The 12,155-nt window shown below is 39.8% G+C and overlaps 2 protein-coding genes across 2 annotated transcripts; both read right to left on the reverse strand.

Moving 5' to 3' along the window:
* Positions 1-128: 128 nt before the first annotated feature.
* On the reverse strand, positions 129-9,307 carry LOC115772968 (CKLF-like MARVEL transmembrane domain containing 3). The gene is made up of 5 exons (XM_030719440.1): positions 9,028-9,307; positions 5,865-6,020; positions 5,648-5,743; positions 5,447-5,564; positions 129-4,393 (listed from the first exon to the last, which is right to left on the reverse strand). The coding sequence occupies exons 1-5, from the start codon at positions 9,142-9,144 to the stop codon at positions 4,365-4,367; spliced, it is 516 nt and encodes a 171-aa protein (XP_030575300.1). The 5' UTR covers positions 9,145-9,307; the 3' UTR covers positions 129-4,364.
* A 195-nt stretch (positions 9,308-9,502) lies between these two features.
* On the reverse strand, positions 9,503-11,754 carry cklf (chemokine like factor). Its single transcript, XM_030719452.1, has 5 exons — positions 11,226-11,754; positions 11,016-11,111; positions 10,369-10,524; positions 10,177-10,272; positions 9,503-9,819 (listed from the first exon to the last, which is right to left on the reverse strand). The coding sequence occupies exons 2-5, from the start codon at positions 11,073-11,075 to the stop codon at positions 9,712-9,714; spliced, it is 420 nt and encodes a 139-aa protein (XP_030575312.1). The 5' UTR covers positions 11,076-11,111; positions 11,226-11,754; the 3' UTR covers positions 9,503-9,711.
* Positions 11,755-12,155: the final 401 nt, after the last annotated feature.

The raw sequence follows: 12,155 nt of genomic DNA on the forward strand, positions 1-12,155 counted from the left end.
AAACGGAAGGCTTTCTGCTAGTTTGCCAGTTGTGACATAAACAGCAAACACGATCGGATCGTGAAGAAGTGTCGAGACTTCATATTAGTTCACACTGACAAGTTAAAGTGATTTCATCAAAGTAAATCAGGTTTTTATTCAAACTTTTTTTTTTTTTTTTTTTGGACAAAAATCCGAAAAGATAAAACAGACATCAAGCAGGCAACATTTCAACTGCATACAAGAGTACTCGTTTATAAAATGGTACTGTGTGGGGATGTATTTTAATCTTTCAAATAAACTGAAATTTCTCCTATTTGGCTCAATTAAATCACTTAAAACCATTTTGGAATGTTTGAAATTTACACTTTCACAGTGTCTGTACCAATGTTATCTTTTTAAACTTGTTAAAAATTAATGTTTAGGAGATTCTTGCTCTTCACAGGACATAGAAGATTTATAAAATCAGCCCAATCTGAGCTCTTATCTTGCATAGATCTGCAGTCTTTCTCTCTTTTTTTTTTTTGTTTTTGTTTATTTCACCTCAACCTTAAAACATGAAGCTACAGCTGTAACAAATCAATAAACTTTTACCATTCTATCAATGCACCGATTAACTGAAACGTTCGAAATGCCACAGTGGCCGATTCTCAGTCATTTGTTTTTAATTCAGTGCTGTTGAAGCACTCGTGTAGTGCGCCGGAGATTTCATTAACAGTCACTGTGGCGTTCTAGTGCATCTAATTTGTCAGTAGTGGCAGTGGATGAACAGAAATATCAAAAATACAAATTAAAAAACACATGATGATTCACATAACTGGTGAGGACAGAATTATTGGCTGGCCTATGAAAAGTTCATTTTTTTTAAGTGTTTCCTAAGTGCTGTGCTGTTTTTATTGCAGGTTTTCCAAACATATTAGTTTTATTTTGGGTGTTTACATTATTTTACTTTGCAGACAGAAACTAATTTATTTTACAAAAACCAGAAACTACTGCTCCCGTATGCTAATAGTCAATTGTGTATCCTTTTTGCTGGATTAGAGCCTGAGGTCATTTGTTGTAATTTTCAACAAGCCTCATGCAGTACATGTCTCCTGAGCAATCCCAGCCCATTCTTTGGTGAATCTCTCAAGCTCCTCCAGATTTGATGGTCTTCTGGCCTGGACCTTGGTCTTCACCCCACAGATTTTCAGTGGGATTTGAGTCAGGGCTTTGTGCGGGCCAGTCAGTAATGTTCACTTTGGTCTTCTGGAGGTAGTTCTTCACCAGGAGCTCTGTATGTTTTGGGTTGTTGTTGCTGTTTAAGGTTTTCTTTCAGAATTTTCACATACCCTTCTTTCTTCATGATTCCTTCTACCTTGATGAGATTCCCAGGTCCAGATGCACTGAAGCATCCCCACAGCATAATACTCCCACCTTACACTGTGGGGATGGCGTTCTTTGGGTTGTACGTCTCTCCCTTTTTTTCTCCAAACATAAGCAGCGTCTCTGTGGCCAAAGAGCTCTAGGATTTGTCTCATCAGACCGAAGGACGCACTTCCAGAATGCATAATCTTTCTCCAGGTTGTCCTTAGTATACTTCAGTTTGGCTTGACTGTGTCTCTTCTGCAGAAGTGGAGTTTTTCTTGGTCTGCAACCTTGTGGCCCATTTCTGTGTACAGAGTTTTAATGATTGTCATCTTTGAGACTACAATTCCCGACTTGACATAAGTCATTCAGGAGTTTCTTGGCAGTTATTTTAGGGTCTTTAGACACATCTCTCACTGGTTTTTGAAATGTTTCACTTCCTACCTCTGCCAGGCTTGTTCTGTACTATGCACTATGTGTACTATGTTTGAATTTCCTGATACTTGTCACTCCAGTTCCTGACACTTGGAAACGCTGTGATAACTCTGTATCCATCTCCTGCTCTGTGAGCATCAACAATTCTTTTTTCTCAAGTCTAAACTGATTTCTTTTGGTGATGACGCTTTCTCAAGTGACAGCTCAAATCCCTGCTGAGGTTTTGATACTGTGTGTAAACTGGAAGACAACCCTCGGCTTTAACTTGATTTTGCAAACTTTGAGCATTACAAAGTTAAATCGCTGCACAGCAGTGGTTTGTGCTATGGCTCAATAAAAGGTCCATTTTTTCAGGGGGGCTAATAATATTGACCCTTGTAATTTTTCTTTTTTTTTCTGAAATAACTGTGCTTAGCAATGCTATGTTGAAAATCCCTTGCTTTGTTAAAAAAGCACTTTGGAAATTTTTGACAAAAACTTTAAATTTCATAGGGGAGCTAATAATTTTGTCCTTCATCTGTAGCTGATATTAAGAATTTCTCGAAGTAATACGGCATGAAATGGCTTTAATGAACTGCACATACACGCGCGCACACGCATGCACACACACACAGGTTGGAAGAACTCCATACAGCAAATAACCAAAAATATAGCAGGAAGCCAAAGTGGGTTAACTGAGTAAGTCTGAAAAAGTAGCACAATATCTGATGCTTAAGTTCTGTCACAAAGCAGGCGTGTCTCCATGCCTTAATTCACATCACAAAAACTCACAGGAGGAAATTGACATAAGATAAACAAAGATCATCCTCAGATTTTAAAATATACTTTCATAAATCTACCACAGTTGGACAGAGGTTGTAACCAGCCAACCAATCTCTTTTTTAATATACTATAGGCTACATGTTTTTTTACAACCAAATCCAAACACTGTGTAAAATGTAAATAAAAACAAAATACAATTGATTGCAAGTCATTAAAACCCTGTAAAATTCCCCAGTTTGATGCCAGGAGGAGACACAAATCCCTTTGGGATTGAATCAGGTGTACAAAAAAAAAATCTGCCAAATCAAACACATGGCGCTACCCACTGTGGCCACCCCTTGTAAATAAGGGAGCAGCTGAAAGTATCTTTACTCTATGTAATTTAAAATGGTACAAAAACCATATATTACTTATTTAATATTTTAATTTTGTTTCATTTCGTTTTGAATTTTGAGTGTGTTGCTACATCCACAAATTTTCTTTACAAAGTAAGAAAAAAAAAAAAATACAAACAAGCTACAGAAAATGCTGCTGCCTTCTGTGGACATTTGTTTAGTATAGACTCAGGCAAAGTGGAAAAAATCAAATCAAAAGGGAGCCTGAAGCTGCATGGGTGATGGTATGGAAATCGTTAAAGGTATAGTTGTACATCTGTGAAGGCATTATTTATGCTGAATGATGAATGCAGGTTTTGGAGTGACACGTACTTATATCCAGATGAAAGGCTGTGCTTATTTAAGCAAGACAAGGTCTGCTTGTAGTCCAGACCTGACACCTACTAAAAACATTTGGAACACTAGAAAAAAATAAAGTAAAAATAAAAATACAGCAAAGGAAGCCTGCAGTTGTTGAGCAGCTGAAATCCCTCAACAAGAAACAAAGGAAAAAAAAACATTTTGTTTTCAAAATCAAATCAACGATTCCTCTGGTTCCTTTTAACAGACTACAGAAAGGATGTAATGCGACAGCTGTAAACATGCCACCCTTCACTGTTTTTTTGGAAACGCTTTACTGTAATCAAATCAGCATACAATTTTCAAATAAACAAGAAGAATTCTGAAAGGCAGCATTTTAATATGTTGTCTTTGTACCATTTAAAATTAATTATAGGGTTTAAATGATTTGCATATCGTTGCATTTTTACACAGTGTGCAGACTTTATAGGAAGCAGAGTTAAAAATATAATGCTGTTTATAAATGATGATACGCCACTTAAGCAGGCCCCCCTGGTCTGAATGTCTTTGTTACTACACGGCTTCATTATTAGTACATTAGTAAACATTTATTCACTAAGGCCTTTAATGCAGTCTTCTAATGTGCATACATATAAAGAGGGTCACAATATTTTCCCCCAGAAGTCAATATCTCAGATTTAGACATAATATTTGCACATTTTTGATTTTCATAACTGCTTCTCCTTAAAATGAGAAGAAACAGTTTCACAGCTTTAGGGAAGTATTCGAGTGACAGTCCGAGTGATGTTCTTACATTTTCTCCAAACGATCTAAGACACTGGATGTGAGTTTGAACATGAAAAAGAACAGAATGTGTTTTATAAACTACTTGCAACAATCAGTAAAACAGAAGCCGAGCGTGTTTGGTGCGTCAGCTTAAACAGCTGTGTTTCTAATGTGTGAAATGCACTACAACCTTCTCTATCCATCTTTACTGACTTGAAACTGACCAACAATGAATCTGACCTTGATACGCAAGGTCCTTATGTAACCTTGTTGCACAAAAAGCTGGCAGGTCTTTGCAAATGGCAGATCAGCAGTGCTGATTTCTACTACAAAGGTTTAGACTGCATGATCACACATCTTCTGGCAAAGAGCCCCACAGTTTCAGTCTGAGTCAGAGTCTGAAAATTCATCTGCAAAACAACAGAGGAAAAACAGTGTCAGAGTGTTACTTCTCTGTGGCGCAACTACATAAATAAAGAGACATCAGTGCAAAGAAATTAAAAAATAAAAACATGCTGCACTTGAGCAAAACACATTTTTTATCTTTTGAACTGTCTCAGGTTTAACTCGTGTAACGGCAAAGAAAAAAAAAATGTACCAGTTCTGTTTTCATGAACAAAGAGCACGCTGATGAATGGAACGTTGTTGTTTAGAGGGTTGCTTCATGCTTTGCACAAAAAAAGCAACTTTCTCTTTCTTTCAGTCAAACAGAAATCCAACTGAAGTTATAAATTACCCATCTCTCAATGTGTGCCACCAGTTTAGTGTGGAAAAAAAAAAAAACCTTCATCTGCAGCACTCAAAGAAATAAAAAATGACAATTTCAAACCTGTAATTGAAAACATGTTTACCTGAACATTTTACAGGTCCAGGTGTGCAGAAACAGTTAATATTATTGTAAAAGCTATGAAATTTACTGACATTTTGCACATAAAAGAGATTCATTAAAAGTTGAGTGATCTGCCTATTCTGCATCTCTTTGCTCTTAAAAAAAAAAAAAAGGTAGTCCACAGTAAGTGGAAATGGGGATGTGAAAGTGGTAAATGATACACCAACATGTTATTGAAGTAGACAAATGGTGCAAAATATAAGATATTCTTGTTTGTGTTTTAATTAAATTAATTCAAAAATATTTAGCAAAACATGCTGGAGATGCACGATACATGCAATTATAAAGGAATGTAGAGCTATATCTATATATACATCATATATACTTTCACGCTACTTTATTAGTTCAAATGTTCAGTCGCATGGCGACAACTCCGTGGATTTAGGCATGTAGATATGAAGTTCAGATTGAGCATCAGAATGAGGAAGAAAGGTGATTTAAGTTACTCTGACATAGCTTTGGGTGGCAGACAGGCTGATCTGAGTATTTCAGGAACGGCTGACCTACTGGGATTTTTCCATAGTATACATGTGCTTATGGTCATGATGTATCGGACTTTCATTTTGCATATTACCTTGCTGTCCTGATGGTTCCTCGTTGGACTCCCCTCCTTGTTTCAAGAAACTTGCCAGCTCATTAAAAATGAAATAAAAATCTAAGGCAAAAACAATGGTGGCAATGAACCCAAATATCTGCAAAAAGAAGCATGTATAATGTGAATACAGTGAAAAATGTATTCAGTTATTGACCTCGTTCACTGTGATGACAACGTTACCCCAGCAGCCTTTGAGGAACCGTCTGCATATTTGGACACCGCCATTATTGAGATGATGAAAAAGATAATGGAGGCAGTCACGCATCTAATGAAATCCTTTGAGAGAAAACACCACGAATCAGAGGCACACTCAAAGTTTACACAATGAGTTTCTTCTTTTAGCACCAGCATATCATGTCATGTAGGACAAAGTTCTAGCTGGAAAAGCTGCTCTCACCATCAGAGGCCAGCAGAAGCCTTTAAACCTCTCGTTGAATTTCGTGGAGTAACCGAACAGCAAGAAGAGAGAAGCCAGGAATGCCAGCAGGGGGACGGTCACGAATGCTGCTGCTCCGGATCCCGCGAAACACAGAAATGATATGAAGGACAGAACCTAAGAAGAGCAAGAAAAATCAGAGAGCAAGAGAGAAAATAAGTCAACTGTTTTGCATGTTTAATAAAAAAGTTTAAGACTGAAGCTGGTGTGTAGTTATTTCTAAGTAGGCTTCTTAAAGTCTGATCTAAATTCAATTTGACCTTTTCAAATCTTCTCCTTTCGAAATAGTGTCACACTGCCCCAAAGCTGTGAGTCTGTGTGAATTACAGCTTCAGGCCCACTTCCTGTTAGGAGAGCCAGTCAGTGTTTATTCACACAGGCTTCTACACAGTAACCCTTCTCTGTATGTCTCACACATGCACGCTTGTGCGAACATCCACAAAAGAAACGCTGCAATAATGAAGAAAAATCTTTTATTGGTAATAAATCACAGTGCAAGAAGACTGCGCCCGCCCTGTCTTTGAAGCTCCCCATTAGAGGAGCTGGACACACCACATCAGCACAAATGAAAGCAAGCCCAGACACTGTAATCTCAAACAGCCACGGCCATCTTGTCTTTGTCTCAGTCAGTTATCCCACGCTAGCCTGAGGGTAGGAACTCCATCTGACTGAACCCAAACCGCTGCAGCTGTGGTTCTATAAAAATGCTGCTACTGAGCTATATAATATTTTTTCTGTCAGGTGACACTTAACAGAAAACTACAGAGTATTTTCTGTTACAGTGCTTGCATGCATGGGTGCTTGTGCAGGATACACTGTGAGATGTCAGGATCTCCCTGTGTTGGACTAATCCATTAGTTAACAAATCTTTTCCAACCTAGACGGGTCAGTCTGATTCTAAATTCTGAAGACACGTTGTGCTTGTAGTGCTGGATTAATCTATGCAGAGGGGGCATGCAGAAAAAGTATAGTGGTTCAAATATGCAATTAAATAAACAATTACTTTTATGCAGGATTATTTATTTGCTGTGAGCATGCATCTGAGCTCTTAAAATCTCAAAAGCAACTGCGAAAGATAAACACATTACGTACTGAGCTAAGAATTCTCACAGTCTTTAGATTTTTAGTTTAGTGTATCACCTCGATACAAGGCGGCACACTTTGCACACATTTACCTCAACATGTGCCTCTTATTAACAGCTTGTTTGCCATTTGGTAACATTTCAAATACTACAGAATCCTGCCTTTTGCTGTACATAAAATGCACATCCTGCGGTTACACAGAAATTACACAGAAACAACAGTGGTCTGACACACGATGTATAATACTGCATGCTCAGCAGGATATGAGTCTAATACTCCCAAGAATAGTAACATGCTATGATCTACTTTCTCTTTAAAAGCCTCATGTGTAACAGCTGAGTTCAGTGGCTGTGGGCTGGTATTGCACTACTAAGCTTAGAAACCCAGTGCAACCGTGAGCTTCCATTTAACCTGACTCCATAAATATCAAAGAGACAATGAGTTGGAATATATATAAGAAACAAACTGCAATATATTGAAACTCGTGCACAGTCTACCACTCACATTCAGAGAGATGCACTGACACACTTCACTTATGAACAGTTGAGAAATGTTAGGCAGGCTCATCTAACAGAAGTCAAGTATAGCATATCACAAACACCCTAAAATAAGCTTAAACCAGGTGAGTGGTGGTGGCTGTACACACTAAGCGCTGTACCTCTTTGCTGACCTCACTGATAAACACTGACACCCATTTGAACCAAAAGTTTTAAATCTGGATTCATCACTAAATAAGAAACTGATTTTCAGTCCAGTTCTTGTGTAATGTGGCATATCTCAGCCTTTTCTCTCTGTTTCCTCTTCCTTAAGAATGGCTTCTTAACAGCCACCCTTCCACTAAGACCATTTCAGCTGAGGCTTCAGTGAACAGTAGATAGATCAGTTGAAGGGTCATATGCATCTCTCAGGTCCTGTGTCGGGGCTTTGCTATATTTTCTCCTATTTCTTAAGGACATGACATTCAGATACTGTTCATCTGCTGTAGATAACTTTTTAGCCCTGCTACTTATTTTGTCCTCCACTCATCCAGTTTCCACAGATTTTTTTTTAAGGACAACACTGCACACCATGCTGAGATACGCCAGTCTGGGGGCTAACAGCTCTTTGGGAATCACCTTGTTGGTGCAAAAATACAGTTTTGTGCCTTTCAATCTGTGTTACCTTTGACATTTTTCAATTACAGAAATAGGAACAGACAGTAACAAAGAGGCCAAAGATACCATTTAAAACTAGTTCTTGGCTACCAAGATGTTTTTTTAATGAGGGGGTGGCTGAAGAGTTTTGCGCAGTACTGTATGTATCTTGTTTAACATGAGTTGCAAGTCTTTAGGAAATGGATGAAGGCCACAGCCTGACCCTGGAGCAGCAGTAAACAGGCTGTGCTTTATGTTGGACTGTAGAGCTACACTGAAAACTGCTCGAGGCGGGATACAGTGAAGGATGCGACTGTGGGGAAGCGCCCAGCACGAGCTGAAGGTCACATGACACAGTATGATGGTTTCACCGCAAAAAGACCCTTCCCACAAATAACTCAAGATGCTGGCAATCTCACACTAACGGTATGGCACAGACAGTATTTCAGTTCCTGGTTTATTGAAATCCACAATAAAAATCTAAGCGCTGCTCAATACACGTGGACATTTGACGGTGAAATGAATTGCGCACACATGACAGCCTGGAAGAATCAGACCGTGGTTTATGTGGATCACGGACAGTGTGGATAACGGACAATGGCTAGCGCAGGCTTCGCTGTGCGTCCATCCAGTCTAGTATGATCCAGTATAAAGTTAGTCCGAGAGTTTCCCGAGTTTGTCTCATCGCTGCTTTAAACTGCACCGTTCTTCCTGTCACTAATGGAGACCTAACGGAGACTGAGTGGACCCAAAATGACAGTTCACCAGCCTGTTAAAGCGGTTTCTAAATGCGCCCCGAAGCAACACGTTGCTGTAGCTGCTCAACTGTCAGAAAGTATCCAAACCATTTGGGTAAAACAACAGCAGCGGTTACATTTACTGGCCTGACTTATCGGGTCATTTCTTACCACTTCAGCAATAAGCAGCATTCCTTTCCTGGATGTGGCGAACTCTTTGCTGGGAAGAATAGACTGCAGGACGGTCCGGCGCGTCGGACTCGAGCTGGGAGCCTCGATGTCCCCCATTGTTGGAATAACTCTCCTCGAGTTTCTGGCTGCTCAAACTACGCGTAGTGTAGCGCATTTAATGTAAAACACATACACACACACGCACGCACGCACGCACACGTACGCACACACACACACACAAAAGAGATATGAAGAGGCGTGAAGCTTCTCGGAGGTGGAAACGGAAACAATGACAGCGGGGAAACGCAGAGCGAGCTCCAGAAAAAAAAAAAAAAAAAAGCGCAACATCTGCTTTCTCCAGATGTGAAATGCGATGCCCCCAGCTGCATACAACTCAGTTCTGAAGCACTCGGCGGAAATATACAACTCGTGATGTCACAGCGAAAAAATCTTTATTGATATTTGATTTTTTTTTTTTTACGCCCCCTCTTTACAGTTTACGCAACTAAAACAGCCACAGCAGAACTACAGATTCAAGAAGGCCTACGAAGAAACTAACAAACACTTAAAAGTGGTAAAAACGTATTTTAAGACACTCTATGGTTACAGGATTGCCTTTAAAACTACACACAGAATGCAAAAGTAACCAGTACCGCTCACATGCTGTGGTTAGTTTATTGTAATTCATGTGTTTGTACTCTGCGCTTCAGCTCTCGGCCTGTTGAAGGTGATGCTCTTGAAAAGCAAGTAGCTGTCCACACACAGCAGCCCAGCTGACAGGAAACACACGACCTGTAGAAAGAGGGTAGATCTCAAATTAAATAAATAGAACTACACGTGTGTGTGTGTGTGTGTGTGTGTGTGTGTGTGTGTGTGTGTGTGTGTGTGTGTGTGTGTGTGTGTGTGTGTGTGTGTGTGTGTGTGTGTGTGTGTTACTCCTATTTTGGGGACATTAAAGTGTTTTTACACAGTCAAACTTGAGGGACTTGCCTCCCTTTGAGGAGTAAAATAAGCAAGTTATCATTAGGCAAGTCATTTAGGAGCGAATATTTGGTTTAAGTGAGTGAATGAATATAGGAGAAAAAGCAATGTTTGAATATTCAATTTCCCGTGCAAAACAGCTTGTACATATACATAAATACATCTCACCCCTCCAACCACCATGCCTGTAACAGTGTATGTAGCCATAGCCATCAAGCTCAAGATGATGAAGTAGACTGTTGCAAAGACTGAATTGAACACATCCTGAAGAGAAGAAAAAGGAGATGAAGCTTGATAATGCCACACACATTAACACTTTTTTTGTTCTCGCTGTGCCCATGATTGTAACAAATCACTTACAACCAGAGGCCAAAAGACGAAGGTCAGCCTTTTGTTGAGTTTGAGCAGGTACAGCACCAGCAGAAGTGAGGTGATAAAAAACTCCAGCACCGTGGCTGCAATGTATTTAGGTGTGGAAGCTGCAACAAAACACACAAATGCCACAAACAGAGTCGCCTGAAGTAGAGAGGGGGAGAAAAGAGAAAGAGAAACCGTCACTGAGCTAACAGAACCAGAAAAAGTTTAAATAAGAGCATATTTTAGAACTGCACTGTGAGCTCTCCTTCCTTCTCATTCACTCGTTGCTTTGCATTTTTTGCAACCTGTTGCAAAAAAAAAAATGCAAAGTTTAGAGAGAAAAACAAGAACTGACGAATCATCGTGACTCCTTTCTTGTGGCATTCAAACAGATTAAACAGATTGTGATCCGCTTCAGCAACAGCCTTTAAAATGCTGATGTTAAAGCTGATCACAGACTGCTTATACTAATCTTTGTTAACTAAAGCATATAGCAAACTTGTGAAGCTTTGGCCATTGCACCATATTCAGTTTCTGTTCCTCTTTTTTTAACAGGCACAAGACAGTGACGGCGTGTCTCAGCTGTTTTACGGCACATTTGCAACAAAATGCCAAATGTTCAGAGTTAGGATGATAAACAGATATCTCACCATCTCTGCCACCTTCACAATCCCCCTCCTGGATTTGAGAAAAGTGGTGTCCACTTCCATGGCTGTTGCTTTGTTGTGATTCTACGACATGATGGTCTGAAGTCAAGCGCAGAAGACAGAACTTACTCAGTCTGTTTCCTGAAACATGCAATTTCCTTTGATAGAAATAGAAAATGACTGTTTGCAAGAACAGATGCAGTATTTTCATACCTGCAGTTATTTAGCACTTCTAAACAAAAAAAAAACAAAAAAACAGAAGTAAACATGAGCTCTGGCTCCAACAGGAAAGTAGACATAGAGCCACAGAGTAACTTCCACTGAAGACTGCCAGTGATCTGTGACACTGCAGGGAGAGCCTGGTTATTTTATGAACATCATATTTGACTTTTGAATGGATAACATCATAATTATTAATCATTTGCACCACCTTCACAAAACATCGTACGTGAACAATAAATAACTGCACATTTCTGTGTCGACAACTGAACAGAGAGTGAAACTGCGACCTGATACCAACCCCTAACCCTACCAACCCTACCCACTCATACTTGGATCATGGTTTGCTAATTTTGGCTATTTTTTAAAAACATATTGACTGGAACTCTTCTCTATTTGTGTCTTCCTCTTATTTATGCTCATCCGGGTTGGTACATTAACATTTCACTATGCATTATACTTATGTGAGTGTGAACGGTTGTCTGTCTCTCTGTGTTAGCCCTGCAACAGGCAGGCGACCTGTGTAGGGTGTACCCTGCCTATGGCAGCTGGGATAGACTCCAGCCCCCCCCCCAACCCTGAAAAGGATAAGTGGAAGAGAATGGATGGAGAAATAAACCTAATCTTGGAATTGTGTGTCAGCTATTTTTGGCTACAGGAACAAATCCACAATAAACTTGTAACTGAAACATATTTTCCTATATGAGCACATAATGTATGAAGCTCTAGTGTTACTGTGTCCTTTCTGCTTGCGCCACCTAAACAGTTTTGTTCTATTGCAGCATGGACACTAGACCTCTGGGGGCATCCTGTGAGGCCCGGAACGGTGACACCAGCATTGCTTTGGGTTGCAGGGTGGACTGAGCTTGTTCTGGTGTATCCCACCAGTGTGGCTGCACTGATATGGGAGACTGCCATCAGGTT

This window comes from Archocentrus centrarchus, chromosome 3, assembly GCF_007364275.1.
Source record: "Archocentrus centrarchus isolate MPI-CPG fArcCen1 chromosome 3, fArcCen1, whole genome shotgun sequence".
Lineage (NCBI taxonomy): Eukaryota > Metazoa > Chordata > Actinopteri > Cichliformes > Cichlidae > Archocentrus > Archocentrus centrarchus.